The sequence below is a fragment of the Perna viridis genome, chromosome 7, assembly GCF_037379345.1.
Source record: "Perna viridis isolate PV_CMFRI_1.1 ecotype Kerala chromosome 7, ASM3737934v1, whole genome shotgun sequence".
NCBI lineage: Eukaryota > Metazoa > Mollusca > Bivalvia > Mytilida > Mytilidae > Perna > Perna viridis.
The window spans coordinates 17,814,400-17,832,017 of NC_142451.1; the positions used below are offsets into that span (position 1 = coordinate 17,814,400).

The 17,618-nt window shown below is 32.0% G+C and overlaps 1 protein-coding gene across 5 annotated transcripts in view; it reads right to left on the minus strand.

Annotated features, from left to right (window-relative positions):
* Positions 1 to 168: 168 nt before the first annotated feature.
* Positions 169 to 17,618, minus strand: part of LOC148611609 (FK506-binding protein 15-like) — a 38,698-nt gene continuing 21,248 nt past the window's right edge. For all 5 annotated transcript variants that reach the window (XM_088592319.1, XM_088592317.1, XM_088592322.1 and 2 more), the window contains 16 exons: positions 16,755 to 16,864; positions 15,554 to 15,658; positions 12,560 to 12,654; positions 11,752 to 11,854; positions 11,221 to 11,392; positions 10,650 to 10,786; positions 10,125 to 10,208; positions 9,626 to 9,697; positions 8,276 to 8,428; positions 7,716 to 7,808; positions 6,419 to 6,589; positions 5,955 to 6,062; positions 5,359 to 5,521; positions 3,850 to 4,468; positions 2,515 to 2,635; positions 169 to 2,083 (listed from right to left, as the gene is read on the minus strand). In XM_088592319.1, the coding sequence (XP_088448445.1) occupies positions 2,006 to 2,083; positions 2,515 to 2,635; positions 3,850 to 4,468; positions 5,359 to 5,521; positions 5,955 to 6,062; positions 6,419 to 6,589; positions 7,716 to 7,808; positions 8,276 to 8,428; positions 9,626 to 9,697; positions 10,125 to 10,208; positions 10,650 to 10,786; positions 11,221 to 11,392; positions 11,752 to 11,854; positions 12,560 to 12,654; positions 15,554 to 15,658; positions 16,755 to 16,864 (2,384 nt within the window). In that variant the 3' untranslated portion in view covers positions 169 to 2,005. The remainder of the gene's footprint in view (positions 2,084 to 2,514; positions 2,636 to 3,849; positions 4,469 to 5,358; positions 5,522 to 5,954; positions 6,063 to 6,418; positions 6,590 to 7,715; positions 7,809 to 8,275; positions 8,429 to 9,625; positions 9,698 to 10,124; positions 10,209 to 10,649; positions 10,787 to 11,220; positions 11,393 to 11,751; positions 11,855 to 12,559; positions 12,655 to 15,553; positions 15,659 to 16,754; positions 16,865 to 17,618) is intronic.

Below are 17,618 nucleotides of genomic sequence, written 5' to 3' on the forward strand. Positions count from 1 at the left end.
ACATTCCATTTTTTTAAAGTGTAAACCACCAATTGGCTGTATTTCTGGTAAATGTTCAGTGTATTTTCTGTCAAGTTCATTGCATGAACAGTAATATATCTACCCCAGTAGATAGTTGCAAAAAAAAAAAAATAATAATAATTCTTTCAAGCAAAATAAATTCACAGATAACTTAAATAATCATTTATTCAATAATTGCACAGTATAAGGTTTTACCTGTAACACAGATGTAAAACGGACATAACAGTCAACTGATTTACCAACGGTTAGGGAAGGTGGTTTCTTAAGTAAAAAATATAAATAAAAATTGCTGAAATTTTCAATGGATGGAGAATTGCCTTCCCATTACCTAGAAACAAACCGTTCAACACTCATCTAATCTATTCAACATTACCAACATCTTCAAACATTTAACTTGTCGCTTTTTTTCAATTTAGCACCATAATAGCCACGCACTATTGGTTCACATTACATCATAGTTATAATCACAAAATATAAATTGACTTTGCTGGAAAAAGATTAGGTCAGAGAAAATGAATCATCGAAAACTACACATACTTCTAAACATGATAAACAGTTTGTATCTTAACAGAATAAATTTGTCAATGTCACTCCTACTTCCTTGTCTGCTCATAGAAAATTTAATATTCCAAATGAGGTTCCATTGGATATATTTCCATGTCAAATCAATAAACCATCTTTTGTGTAATGATTGGCCTGTTCATAATGTATTCAGGATAACATACCTTGAAATGACATAAACAGACTTAGTGAAGCAACATTGAAAATCTAATATTTATTACATTTACAGTAGGCAAAGCAGTCATTCAAATACATCATACAACCTTGAAATGGTTTACAGATTTACATGATTGTCATTTTGTTCAATTATTACATAGCTAATGGCCAAACAAAATATTTTCCTGGTTCTCAGTCCAACTCTCATCCCTTTTGATGATCCTTATCAACGAAATATAATGGGTGTTTTTAGTGAGTTGCTAATTTTGGCATATTTTGTCAGTCGGTCTAAATATTTCAGAAGTTAACTCACAAATTGTGTACTTGGGGCTTAAGTACTCCAAATTTGACACCTGCCAAAATAACCCATCAAATGATAAAATCCAGAAAGATCCCCTCTTAATTTTATCTACCTTATCAATACCTTCTTTGGAGACAGTAAAAAAAAAACTAAATATGTCACCCTCTCTGTCATGTAAAATGCCATGAGGACTAAGAAATTAATTTTGAATGGACTAAATGAGTATTATAACAGATACTATTGACTCCTAGGGAGAAATCCTCATGGATCTCCAGTATTAGCCTGATAACTGAGTTATAGTGTAATTTTTTAGTCCCAAGCTCATTCCCAGTAAAAAACAAATATCATTTCATGTAAACACTCAAATGGAGTAATCACTTGATGGGTTCAAATAAATGATATTTTTTCAATAACCATGCACTGAGGCTTAGTAAAAAGGTAATTCAATTTAGTTGAATCTGCTACATAAATCTTTGGACAACCTAAAAAAGCAAACTGAAAGTGGGATAAGATTTTAGTAATTATTACAAGTAACTGACAAATAGGTTCCTAAAAATTCTGGAAAAATATTTTGTGTGAGAACTTAATTATTACAAGTAAAAATAAACAAAAAAGTTTCATCATCTATAAGCACCCTGGGATGTACAGTAAGAAATATTTCTGCATATATTATATATAAACCATGAAAAACATCCCTTTAAAATTTAAAACTGACATGCAAGTAGAGCAGATATCAAGTAGGGTCTAAAGATAACAAAGTTTGTATTTTGCTTAAAATAAAACAGCTAGCAGACCTGAACTTAAGTTTCAAATAAAAAAAGCAATTGAGTTTTTATAGTTCAATGTACCAGATACTCCTGATAAAAATCATGACAGCATGTATCATATAATACATAATAAAATAAACACAACTGGAATGTTATCACAGGTTTGGCACATTGTTTATATCTCCTCCACTAGGTTACGCTAACTTAACCAATCTAAATCATCATCATCATCGTCATCATCCCCAAATAATGGAGGAGGAGGCTGTGGTCTGGTATCCTACAAAAAGTTACATAAAATTAATAAAGATTGAAAAAAAAAAAACAACTTCTCAACTTCAGGATAACCAGAAATAGATTCACCAATACTAGTGTTCACATTCCAATGTTTTAAAAACAAGACCAATACATGTCTGGAGTTCTGGACCTGTATCACCAAGGTTCCAGAAATTTTGACAGCCCATGTTGGTCATTTAATCTAACTTCAGCAGACTCTGGACCTGTATCACCCTCATTTATCCTAATGATAGCATATGATGCTGAAAAAATGGCTACCGTCAACATGCCAAAGATTATGGAGAATCTTTATCTTTTTCATAATAGTGAAGTAGGTATAATTCATTACAGCAAATTAATAAACTACATGTTCATATAATAAAATGACACTTTAATTTCAGAATGTACAGTATCAATATGAATTATTATACTTACATCATCCTCTAGAAGGTCCACTTTTGAAGGTTTCTTCTTTGTTTCCTGACCCTTGTTTTCTTCCTTCTTAAATGATATGCCTAAGGTATCTTCAACATGGTCATCATCACCAAACAAGGAACTGAAATATGAATCATTACACTTACCAGTAGTTTATAAAGTATAAATTTAATCATTTTTGTGATTCCGTTTCTTAAAACTAAGTTTTTTTTTTAAATTTAACCAAGAAAAATTCTCCTTCAGTTATGGTTAGAATTCTATATTGTGAGCTTTAATTACACATTTATATTTTAGGGATTACAATGCAATTGCATTCTTAAAAAAGGAATGATTGTAATATCATTTTAGTCTATAAAGAAATAACCCCAATCACATGGTGCACATGCACTTAATAACAAGCAAAGCAAGTTATTTTTAGGTGTGTACCACATGCAACAAGGTTATTTCAAATACACTAAAAAAAATTACAATCATTCCTTATACTGTAATTTTAATTCAAAATTTAAGAAGTAAATCAATTAACTATATCATCACATGGTAACTTTATGTATATGAGACGATAAATGAAAAAAAGGCAACCAATCAGAAGAGTCATTACATAAAAAATTAAATTAGTAATTATTCCTGAATTGCATTCCTGCTTTAAAAAAAACCTGTTTTTTTTTAGGAAGTAATCATGATAGATAAAACACATACTTGAAAACTTCCTTATGCAAATGACAATGCAAAATTTTATGGCTCATGACCAATGAAAATAAAAAAAACAATAATACAAGCACGTGACTGGTTTCTAGTTGAGAGTTTTAAACTCAGATACCTTGCGATTGATCTAAATTGAATATTGTTTTCTTATTGCCATGTTATTTTACTACTAGTATATTTGCTATTGTCATGCCTTCTCTATATATACATGGTTCTGATGGTCCTTGTGATGATATATTTGTTTTTCAGTGACCATGGGGGAATCATGAAGCTGATTGATCGACGAGTATTTAACCATATTTATCATTAAAAGGGATGGTTATATATCATAACATTAGATATCATTAGTTATAAAGCCTTAGGAAAATAGATAACAGATGGGAGATTTCTGGGTTTACCTTATGTTAATAAAGGAGTTTATTTTACACTTATAACCTCCCTTGTCAAACTAATCCATTACTTTGGTGGACTCTATTGTTCACCCATACTCCAAGAAAACACCACGGTCTACTATGCATATATTATGTTACAAAATCTATGAAATCACTGAGTATGAATAGAACCTGTGAGGGTCCATTACAGCTTTTATAAACATATTTGAATTTGAACATATAATATACCAATTAAACCTACTCAGAATGTAGTCTCTGAGTAGTCTCTTCCTCATCAACCTCATCAAACAATGGTGGAGGCTGTGTTGTTGCAGCAAGGGGTGGAACTGTCTTTGATTTATTGTTCTTTTCTACTTTTGGTATATCAAAATCACTCAAATCTATTTTAGGCTTACTTTCACCATTTTCAATGGTTTTTGAATCATCTGCCTCATTTGTATTAGAACCATTTTGTATTGCACTATCATCTGTATTATTAACACTTTCAGCCTGTTTACTTTCACTTTCTGTTTCACTACTAGAAGTTTTATTTTCAGTTTGGTTTGTGCAACTTTCTTTTTCAGTTATTTCTTCTTTACTTCCATTTTCAGTATCTTCTGCTTTACTTTCATTTTCTGTATCTTCTGCTAAGCTATCACTTTCATCAAGTTTATTTTCACTTTCATCAGACCCATCATTAGCTTCTTTTTCAACATTCACAAAACTTTCTGATGACTGAGGTGTTTCTTGAGTATTTTCAGTTCCTATGCTGTCCTGTGATTGGCTGGATTGCTGTCCACCATCACTAAGAACTTCAGGTAAATCAGAGGGAAGATTTTCAGCTTTCAAATTCTCTGTGTTTTCTTGTTTGTCATCAACTTCTACAAAAGAAAAAGATGCATAAAATGAAAAAGAAAAACAGCAAAAATCACTTTACTGATATCAACATACATGCAATTAAACATAAATTTTCAATAATACATCACTGAAAAATGTGGGGCAATATGATCATGGCTACCTTCAGCCTACTGCTGTTAAAATAAACAAACTGAAATCAATCCAGGTGTCTGCAAGATGTGTTCACAAATTGAAAAGAATGGTAGAACCCCATTCTTCTTTCTTCCATCTTGTGCTAGAGGACATGTGCAATTTTCTTGTTTTTGACAGAAATACTGATGGTTAAAAGAGCGATAGAAAAGAAATCTCCTAAACATTATATTCAAACTAATACTACTATGTTACACTATGTTACACTAATACTACTATGTTACACCATGTTACACTAATACTACTATGTTACACTATGTTACACTAATACTACTATGTTACACTATACTGCATCATATTTCTATCACACTCTGATCTACAGGAATATCAAACAGTTAAATACTACAATTGTATATTAATTAATGGTTAAGAAACAGCCTTCACGTTTTTTAGAATGATGTCATCGATAAAAGAATTGCCTTTAACATAACATCATTTTCTATGGTAAATGTCAGCTCAATCTTGAAAATACACTGAATAAATGTGTGTTGCAGGATTACAATGTCACTGGACTTGAACATTTTACTTTTAAAGTAAAATAGTTGCGAAGACAAATCTATTACTAAGATGTTTTAGTTTAAATAAAGTTAGGAGGCCATAAACTTGTGTTGAATTATTCATGAGATTTAATGCTATGGACTGTTGTGAGCAGATTAGAATTTTGAAAGGAATAATCCTTTTTTATCATCTCATAAAAGAGGAATCTGATACAACAACCATCTACCATTCTTATCCTCGTCTTTGACTGGGTCATCTTTTTCTTCCTCATCACTTTCATCTGAGTCCTCTTCTTCTTCCTCTTCTTCTTCCTCTTCACTTTCCTCATCATCTTCATTGTCCTCTTCCTTGACTTGAGATGCACTCTGAACTAGCTTTAATGTAGTAGACTGAAATATGATGTATATAAATTATCTTCTTTAAATCTGCAAGTTAGCTACTAAGATTGTTGACCAAATATATTGAACATTGGAATTCTGCTTTCACAGTTAAACAAAAAAGGATAAGCAGTTTGGAATATTTGTTGCATTATTTCATAGATTTTATAGATTTACCTTGGAAACAGAAAATTAACAAATACCACTTCTGCCTAGATATATATTTTCATTCACTTCTGTTGTGGCTAATTTTGAGAGTGTTCTACTGAAAGAACTTATTTGTGAGGTAACAATCTTTTGTAGGTTTTGGGGTTCTGTAAATCAATGATTTCAAATTACACATGAAATGTAAAATTTTCATTGAAACTCCTTAATGAAATTTATATGCTACTGAAAGCCACAAGTAAAAGTACTTTCACAGTATTATTTCTTGTCTTTATTTTACCTTAATAGAATTAAGAATATGTCCAAGAACAGCTGATCCCGAATAACTTCCTTCATCATCAAACTTAGATTTAAGTTCTTGGTACACAGAATTCATTATCTTTTTCACCTTGAATGAAATAAGTAAAGTGCTGTAGACATGGGTAAAATGTTCATTTCCAAAATGTGTTTCCTTGTATTTCAGTATTACTGAATTTTGTCTTATCTTCTATGTTATTTTTCTGTTGCGTAAGTTTAACTTTTTCAAGTGTATCGAGGCATTTATTGGTATTATTTGCAACCTTCAATTCCACTTATGTTCAGAACATTGACTACTGTTTTATTGAGATTTTCTTCAGTCAAGACAAAACAGTTCAAATGTTAAGGGAATACTACGTCCAGATTTGTCTACCAGTATCTGTTATCTCATTTAGGAAAAAAAAAGATCTCTGTGTAGAATACATGTTTAATTGATTATTAGGTTACCTCCCCTACAACAGACTGGTTTCCTCCAGCTGGTGTGACAGCTGTTTTCTGAACTCTCTCTACTGCCTGGTCCTTTTCTTCCTCCAATCTATCTCTCTCTGATTCTAATTCCTCAATCCTTTCTTCATACTTCTCCTTCATATTGGTGGCTTGGTTCCTCAAGTTTTCATACTGACAAAATAAAAAAAAATTACAGTTTTTTTGGGGGGAGTGCAATGCACCACTCTTTGACACTGCATAAATTTAACCTGTTTGTTGATTATGAATATTTCAACACAATAACAAAAAATATAATACTATTTTACCTTTAAAATACATATAAGATTAATGCATTCCCATAAATCTTATCATCCAATTTCATTCACTCACAAATCTGACATAAAAGTCCTTCGAACATTCATCTGTTTTTTTGAGTGAATAGTTAAATTATACACATCAATAAATTCTAGATTGATTGATACATTAATTAAATATGGTTTATTATTGTATGGCAGATATTTCATGTGTTATGTAAGAGTTTGATTGACCAATCAAACAGACCCTGCTTTCTACTAGTCTGCCTCTCGCAGTTGGATCTTTATTGTGGTAGTCCATAGAAGTAACAGCCTATGGTCAGGCATGCCACCCTGTGTCGGATCTTTATTGTGGTAGTCCATAGAAGTAACAGCCTATGGTCAGGCATGCCACCTTGTGTCGGATCTTTATTGTGGTAGTCCATAGAAGTAACAGCCTATGATCAGGCATGCCACCCTGTGTCGGATCTTTATTGTGGTAGTCCATAGAAGTAACAGCCTATGGTCAGGCATGCCACCCTGTGTCGGATCTTTATTGTGGTAGTCCATAGAAGTAACAGCCTATGGTCAGGCATGCCACCCTGTGTCGGATCTTTAATGTGATTGTCCATAGAAGTAACAACCTATGGTCAGGCATGCCACCCTGTGTCGGATCTTTATTGTGGTAGTCCATAGAAGTAACAGCCTATGGTCAGGCATGCCACCCTGTGTCGGATCTTTAATGTGATTGTCCATAGAAGTAACAACCTATGGTTAGGCATGCCATCCTATTTGGATACATTATTCTGATTTGAGACAACCAGTCATCACTCTATTCCATTACATACTGTAAGCTTGGTGGAGAAGCAGTGACTTCCAAATTTAAGGTCTTTGGTGAGGGATCGAAACCACAACCACCCATACTCAAGCCAAGCATGATGCATGGAGACCACTAAGCCATTAAATATAATTTCTGGAAAAACAGTTAATAATCCTACAAAAGGCTGAACAGAAAACATTACTACCTTATCTTTCCAAACTGACATTTCCTCAATCTGTTCCTGTAGTTCTGACACCTGACTCTCAGTGGTCCCTGATGATGACTTCATATTCTGAATCTGGAATAAATCATTTACTAAAAGCAAACAGGTTTTATTACTGGGCAGTGTTTCAGTTGTTTTTTCTTCTCCTTTCAATTGTAACTCTACATGTATATTCAAATGTGTTAATATTCAATGGACAGTGTTCTCACTAATATGTGTATTTTTAAACAACAGAGATGGGTGTTTTATGAAAAAAAAAAGAAGCAGAGTGCTCTAAATACATTCTGAGTTAAATAATTTCAAACAGCACCAATCTATAATAACAATAAGGTTTTAATGGCAAGGGGTAAAAACTGACAGGCAATAGTTAACATTTATTCAAAGGTACGAAAGCAGTCTTGAAAAAGAAACCACACTTGGTTAAGAAAACTCTCTCTTGTGTGTTGTTTCGTCATCTACTTACAAGTATATGAAAGACTCTAAAAATTTCAGCTACAAGACATTTATACATGAATCTCTAATCACAAAAATTGAAAAATAACCTTTTGTTCAAGTTGCTGAATAGTAGATTGCAGTTCTTCGTTTTCTTGTTTAACTTCCTGGATAGCTCTCTTATGTTTCTCTTGCTGTGTGGCTAATAACTTATCACATTTTTCTTTCCAATCTTTGTTCAACTCTTCCTCAACTTGTGATACCTAAAAAGAATCATAAAAAAGCTAATGCAAACATGGAAAAATCTTTAAATGATGCATTGATTTGTTGTCAAAAATTGATAGGGGCTACATAGAAAGCTTACTTGGAAAAGACCGTCTTGGCATTACTAATTTTTAGTGTATTTAACCATTTTAAAAGATCTTTTGCTTCCACATGGGTATATGTACCTCCTGAGACCTCCTGCCTATAGGCCTACCATTGTTTATTTTTCTGAAACATATTTTTTGTTGGATGTATCATACATACTTGAAATAGAAACTAAAAAAAACCAAAGTATTGTAGAATACTTACCATTTGATAGCATATTTACAATTATTTTGAATTTTAAGTAAAAAATTTCATATAAGGCAAAGTAATAAAATGTTACAGAAGGCAAAGTTAACTTACATGGTAGATTTTCATCCATCATTCACAAAAAGTATGGGGGCAGGTTTTTAGTTCTTATTTTTTTTATTCCTTTACAGATATTTGCTAGCCTAATTCTAGCTATTTGAAGTATAGATATGTTCTAAATCCATAGCCACATCAGTTTCAGAGAAGAAGCATAATTTCAGTCACCAAGAAATGAAAGATTTGTGTGTTACAGTACCTCAATACTAGAAACTGACACAAAAAATCCTTATTTTGAAATCCCCCCAATTTTTTTTTTTTTTTTGTCAATTTTTCAGGGTTGGGAGTGGATGAAAACCTACTAATTAATTTTATTTGGCCTAATTAGATACTTTTTACTCTTTGGTGAAATATCAAATTATCAAATAAATTGTTTCTTAGCCTGAGGGGCATAATTATTAAATTGTTTGAGAAAAAAATACATATTTGATTTTTTAAAAATAATTTTATTGATTGATTGTACATAGTTTATTGACCTATGGCATTATTTCATGCATTTCAGGACAAGAACATTTGATCAATCAAGCAGACCTTGTACTAGTCCAACACAGGAGTCTGATTTTAAACATGCTTTTACACAGTACCCACAGTCTGCAACACTCTATATCCCAAATGCTGCAGACTTTTCAGAGCAATAGCTACAACCAATATTAAAGTCTTTGGTATGACCCTAGGCAGAGATCAAAGAGACAACCGTATTAGAGGTGAGCATGCTAACACAAGACCATTGAGGCAGCTATCAAGTAAATTTCAATGTCATTTAAAATTAACCAATAGACAGTACCTACCTGTTCAGCTGTGGCAGTATCAGTTGATGTCTTGGCTTTCCTCAACTTATCCTTTAATATCTGGATTTCTCTCTACAAGGCAGGTACAAATAATATCTTCAAATTTGCGAGTCTATGGCATTATATAAAGTCAATAAATTATAGCTAAATGGTATCAGCAAACATACAAATGCAAACTGTCTTGATTGTCACCATAAATGAAGGTATGACAACAGCAAGTAAAGCCCAACATACAATACAAAACTTGACATTGGCTTGCCAGTAAAAAATGGACTCTGTTACTTTGATCCTATGACCTTCACAATAGCTATCCAGGCAAATTGTCTGAGCATGAATTTCATGCATAGAAAATGCACTTATGTAAAGCTCCAGACATGAGTGTAGCGACTGAATATTGAACAATATTTGGTCCAATTCAATTGAATTAATATTAAAGTGTGCACAAGAATAATATAGCTTCTTTGTTGAAAGGATAACAACATAACAATCTATCATTTACCTCTAACTGCTCCTTATTCTCTTCAAATTCTTCTTCCATTGATCTCTTTTCAGCAGCTGCTTTCTTCTTTCTATCACTCAAATTCTGAAATAAAGAAAAAAATCTTATAATAATTATACAAAATGAATAATCTAAAACAGATGATACACCAATTGTCTTTGGAGTTTGAAAATTCCACAGCTCTGAAATGAATAGAAAAACACTGAAAAGTGAGAGAAAGATTTGTTACATCATGATAGAAATATTCTACAAGGAAAATACTAAAATTCTCCATGGTGTTATCAAATAATACACACCCGCAATGGGGCAATGAGTGTAGAATAAAATGGAACTCTCCTTTAGTTGTTTCATGTTATTTTTCCATAGATTATTGATTTTAAGGAGGTCATTGTCATGGAAACAATCAGATTTTCTCCATTAACAGTATACACAGAACACTGTAAAAGTGTATTCAACCACTTGCTCAAAAATGTGGATTATAATTGAATATAAAGGCAGTTTACAACAGTATCCCAAGTTTGATACCTTTTCTAATGTCTCTTTTGAAGACTTAATGTCATTGAACTCCTCTTGTATCTGTGACATCTGAGTCTCTAAATGTTTCCTCCTCCCTTTCTCTTCCTTGTAGTTGGTGGATAGCTCTGTTATCTTCTGACTATCATCTAATAAAATCATAAAAATGCTATATTGAAAAGAGAACATCTTTTTTGTCGATAATACTTGTAAAAGGCAACTTTATATATACTGCTGAATAATTATTGTTCATGGGGTTAAATTAAAAGTATAGTTAACATTTAAATCTTAGATTCTGTATCAAATGAAATCAACAAAACTGAAGTTCTATAAACTTAAAAAAAAAATAGACAAACCACAAATTTGAAAGTACATTCACATCAACTATACAGTATACGGTATGGCAGAAAAGTATTTATCAAATGATGATACTTGTTAGAGAGGTAGAGTCATTTTCATTAATCTTTTTTTTTGGCTTATTGTCACTAACTGTAAATATGATTCTGCTTAAATCTTAATTCGTGTAGTTAACATGATGTAGTGATTCTTAAATAATCCAAACAACAGATAAAATGAGTATTACCAATTTTCTGAGTCTTTAAAGCTTCTAATTCCTCCTGGAGTCTGACAGAATCTGTAGAACTTGTTCCTATTTTTTGTTGGTATTCTATTTCCTTCTTTCTTAAGTTGGTGACTTCTAACTGTAAAGTACTGTACAGTGCTGTGGCATTGGAAAGTTCTGTTGTCAGTTGTACCTGGACATAAAGAATAATCAACTGTCATGCACTGATTTCAGCTTTCAATAAAAACAAAGCAACTTTGTATATGAATGGAAAAATAATAAGATATATAATGTCTTTCTCAGTTCTGTAATGACTGCAATGTTCTATAATGAATAGTACCTGAGGACTTAGTTCCTAAACATGAACGATTTCCTAACACCAATATTGCCTACCAAAGTATAGGAAAAATAAATTTACTTGAAAGTTACAGACTCCTCTATTCATCAAAACACCAAACAAAAATTATAGTTTGTTTTGTTCTTTTTTTTAATTTTTAAAATTTTTTGGTTAAAATGATTGTACGAGAAAATGAACTAGCGACTGTCAATTACCTTTTCCTGTTCCAGAGCCAGAACTTTGGCCTGAGACTGGGAAGCTGATGATATAAAACCTTCATTTCTTTGTTCCAGTAAGGTTTGGCTTTTCTCAACATATCTACAAATAAAATCAATATTTGGTCAAAATAATATATATATATATATACACTTCAGAAAACATAGATAGATCATGCATGTGTTTCATTAATTTGTGAACAAAGTTGTAATAAAATTACAATCACTACAACAGTTGTGCTATTCATTGTAATAGTATCAGGTACCACTCATCTTTTTAAAATTTGTCAGGAATCTTATGCAACTCCATCTTCCTTATTTTACTTCCATAATTGATACAAAATTGTTTAAGAACAAGTATTTAATTATGTTAAGTGTAATACATCTTCAACAGAATTAAGTAAAAAGGTAACCTGCATTTTTTAAACAACATTACAATATGTAAAATGTATTGCTTCAGGGAAAAAAATTTTATGGAGCTGCACAATTTCAAAATATTGTATCATCAATTTTGACTAAAATCCAATTTATTTTTTTGTGATTTAGTTCAATAGTGTAAAAAAAAATATCATAATACAATTTTTAATAAGTTTGATTACAACCCATTGATTGCAATAATAAAATACATTAACACAATTTCCAAATTTGTGTTACTCAGTAAGTTATAAGGTTGGATACCTTTTTTCTGGTAAATTATGCTTATGAACATCAGATGTTAACAGTAAATTATACTTAATAAAAAACTACGCATAGAAACCACTTAACAAATACTATCTACTTCACGTTTTTAATATCAAAAGAATCTTACTGTTGGTTGCTTTGTAGTAGCTCTGATATTTTATTATTCAGTGATTCTATCTTGGAACTTTTCTCATATCCTTCTTTTCTCAATCTGTCGTTTTCCTGAAAATATACAATACACAAAGATTCATTTATCATATGTTTGAAAAAAATACCATGTTTTCTGTATGTTTTTTTTGGCAGAACTTTATCATTTGTGCATCCATAACTCAGAGCAACCCGATACCCACATCAGCCCAGGACAAATTCCGTAACACATAAAAAATATACTGATGTCACATGACTGACATTGAAATATATCCAGGAACAGAACATGATATTGATTTTCTTTATAGCATCAAAAAAACCTCCTCTTAATGTGCTTGTGTCTCAGGGGTGTAATAGCATGTGGAAATTCTATTTGATATTCTAAATGTTATTGTAACAATAATATTGATCAAGTGACAGTAAAGGTGTCTACTGGATTTTGCAGTAATAACTGTTTGTAAGCTGTAACATGCTGGTATAGTTATGTCCTTAAGAAAGTACTGTGGATCCACATGAATTTCAAAAGTAAAATAGACAATAACTTGATTAATACATTGAAAACGAAATATCGGCAGACAGAAGAAATATCCGGTAAATTTGCCTTTTGTACTGCAGAATTTTTTGGTTTTTTTTCTTATTGGCCAAATAGGAGAAAAGTACAAAATTTGAGATTGGGTCTGGTAGTCTCTGGACCAATTTTGCAGACACAGCTAATATTTCCTTTACTCAACATGACCAATGGCAAAATTTAATTCAAAAGAAGAAATCACAGGAATTGACAAAAGAGACACACTGATGCACTTTGACAACAGAGATGACATGCTATTATTTATTGTAAATACATTGATTTTCACTGATTCTTTCCACTGAACATATTCATGGGTATCTATTGTCACGGTTCAAAAAAATGATTATTGTTATATAGTGTGAAAATGAATTTTGCCCTTTTTGTCCACCACGAAAGTAGCGAAAAATTAGTACAATGCGAAAAGTATTACAATTTAATACAATTTATGCTAATTTATGTCATTTATTGTACAAATACAATACAGTTTAAAGAAAAACTTAAAAATAGCAAAAACATTCTTAAAATATCAGAAATAAAATGGTTAGATAAAACATAACTAAACAAAAAACAAAATAAAAAGACGCTCCAAGGAGCCTGAATCGCCTACCTGGTTGAATTTTGCCTTTCAAAGGCAATAAATTAAACAAGAAGTTGTCCAACAATTTTGACTCAAAGAAGTCTTTGGTAGGGCTTATCATAAGGATCATTTCAACAATTGAAAGTTTCTTGCAATCTATCACTGTTTTCAAGATATTGACTGAAAAATGTTAAAAAAAAATCATTATTCCCCTTCCAAGGGTAATAACTCTTACAAGGGTTCAGGTCTCACTAACCACTTCTGGGTCAAATGGCCAACCCCCCCCCTCCACCCATGTAGTACAAAATATGCATTGTAAGTGTATTATTTGTGTGTATTCTGATCAAAAGTAGTTAAAATAAAGCTGAGAATGTGTGCTTTAAAATCATATATGTAATTTACTACAAAAATGTATGAATATTGTTTACATGTATGAGTAATTTGCCTCCATGCTGTCAGTTAGCAGAACAGGTAAAAATGTTGATTTTCAGTATTTTGTATTCAAGTAATATTTGTGAAGAATTTCTACGGTCATCGTACCGTTAGAATATTATTTTAAAAGCTTTATTTTCCAAGCTTTGCAATGGTATGCAATTTTCAGGGGTCAATTGTCCTGGGAATTCACAGTGAAACTTTGAAAATTACTTGTTAAACATGTAAAGTAATGGAAACTTTAAAAGTGGTTAGTGAGACCTCATCTGACAGCTTTTATCCCTGACGACTATTGTAGTCCTAATAATAAGAATCATTTCAGCTATTGAAATAATTTGGCTAAACCTAACAGTTTTGGAGATATATGCAAAAAACTGCTGCCTGACCCCTACACTGTATGTTCTATTTTTAGTAAAGGCAGCCATGTTTTTTGACGGATCAAATATCCCCACATCAGTTCTATGCATGATACACCAAGGAACATTCATACCAAGTTTGGTTCCAATTGATCAAATAATGTCAGAGGAGAAGATTTTTGAAAGAAATAACATTAAAAATAGCAAAAATCATTGAAAAAGGGCAATATCTCCAACATGACTCAACAGTTTAAAACCAAAATTTGACCATAGATAGATCTCATCATGCTGAACACTATTATTTTGTCAAAATTAAGCTAAACCTAACAGTTTTGGAGAAATATGCAAAAATCTGCTGTCTGACCGCTATGTTCTATTTTTAGTAATGGCGGCCATGTTTTTCGACGAATCAAAAATCCCTACATCATTTCTATGCAGGATACCCCAAGGAACATTTGTATTAAGTTTGGTTCTAATCAGTCAAGTAGTTTCTGAGGAGAAGAGTTTTGTATATCATTTAACGATAACGAAAACAACGGAGACAATGGACACCAAGTGATGGCAATAGCTCACTTGGCCTTGGCCAGGTGAGCTAAAAACAAAGATAAAATATGCATATCCAACAATGAACATGTTGATTACCAAGGCAAGGAGGTAAGTTTCGAGATAATCACAGTATGATTCCATTATTCGCGTATTCATCATCTAAAACAAAATCAGTGACTTTCTAGTATTGACCTTTTACTGATCAGACAAAGCCTAGTAGGACAAAAATCATCCACACAAATCAGTGATGATAATTTATGTATATGTTTTATAAATATGTTCATAACTACATGTATGTATGCACTAACATATTATATTTTAAATCAATCTTTGAAAGCATTAAGTAATTTTCTTGACCAAAAATAAAATTATCAACAAATTCAAGTATACAAGAAAAATAAAAATAAAGAAAACAACCAAAAAATAGAGGATATACATGTATTCACTACAGAAAATATTTGTTTACAAATTAACAAACATAATATCTATTCATACCTGTACAATTCTTTGGACATTATGCATTAGAACTGAAGCTTCCATATTAGGTTGTGTTGATTGTAAAGTTAACTGACCATTCTGTTGGTTCTGAAGGACATCTACCTGTAACAGTATGTATAATTCATCTAAGTCTACAATCTAGAAAAATATGAGCAAAACACACTAGGTGAAACCCACACTCTCCTTCCAAGAAACCATAAACCATTCAGTTGGGAAAACTAAATACTGTGAAAGCACTACTCAGTTCTGGGGTATCAATTTTCGAGGTTTTTCTGGTTGAGTCAGACCACAAAATCTGGTTCGCAACAAAAAGGAGATTCTCATTGATGTGGTTACTGAAAAGCTCAAAACCACCAAGTAAGGAACCCACAAACTTGTATATCTTCACTGATCCACCAAAATTGGTATCCACAAATAAAAATACTTTCATAGTAGTAGGTAAACAATGGCATCATGGGATAAAGATTGTGTAAAAGCTTCATTGATCTCCATTCAACAGTTTCAGAGTTGTGGATTGGAAGATGGTCCCTCCTTGGTTGATCAATGAAAAAGTTCAGGTCTCAAAAGGTCATCCAAATTGGGAAACAAAATAAGGGTCACAAATGCATCATGTGATAAATAATTTGTGAAAATTTCATAAATTCCATCAAGTGGTTTCAGAGGAGATAAGGATGGGAACTTAAGGTGGATGGACAGGTAGATGGTCACTATATACCTCAGAATAAGATGTATGGACAGGTAGATTGTCACTTTATACCTCCCACTAAGATGGATGGACAGGTAGATGGTCACTAAATACCTCCCACTATGATGGATGGATAAGTAGATGGTCACTATATACCTCCCACTAAGATGGATTGAAAGGTAGATGGTCACTATATACCTCCCACTAAGATGGATGGAAAGGTAGATGGTCACTATATACCTTCCACTAAGATGGATGGACAGGTAGATGGTCACTATATACCTCCCACTAAGATGGATGGACAGGTAGATGGTCACTATATACCTCCCACTAAGATGGATGAACAGGTAGATTATCATTATATACCTCCTACTAACAAGGGGTATAATAAATGACCCAGATGGTCCTTGATTTTATTAACTAAAAGTCACTTATATGCTTCTATAACATAGTCAACATTATAAAACTAATCCCATCTAAATCATTAAATTTTTATTCATCATATCATATTACCTTTTCAAGGATTCTGTCAACTTTATCTGCTACTTTGCCCATGCTGATTCTAAGTTCTGTGGTCTGTTGTCTGTTCTCAGTCAGGACAGGAAGTATCTGGGTATCTGAAGCTGATAAAAACCAATTATATTTACAAATTGAACCATGGTAATAAACCCTGTCCATGAGAGAACCAATAGGGTAGTCAAGGACATTAAAAACCCCCTTAGCAGTGGTAGTAAACCAGTTAATATGGAAGAAGATCTGACACTGATATCTTGCTAGGCATTTTTCTACTAAGCTATAGTATGTTATGCATTTTAAAAGTTTCTACATTATGTACATAATGTATAACAAGTATATCAAGTTTCACAAAACTTTAAACTGAAAGCTAATAAGCATGGGATAAAAAATGAATAATGTAGTCACAGAACACATGATGCTTAAATATGTGTTTTTCTATGATTGATAGCATTAAAACTTCTTAACATTAACATTTTTAGCTTTTAAACTGAAAAACCTAGATCCTTCTTAGAGATAATGTAGAGGTTCATATATACTGGTTATAAAATTATCAAATCATTTTTCTTATATATCTTAAAATAAAAAAAAGATATTTATTGACACGAATGGGTAATGATATATGTTCTATAACTCTTCAACACTACTCATAACATGATATATACATTTTACAGCACATGCAATGAAAAGGTTCAGGGGATATACCAGTAGTTGGTCTTCCCCTAATTAACAATCATCTGTGAAATTTGTAAAGAAAATTTTAGTTTCTTGCATTCAACAAGTATTTAAAACTGTGTCTGATAGTGCATTTAAATCTTGTCAATTGTCCAGTTCACTACCAAAACAGTTCATCAGGTGATTGTC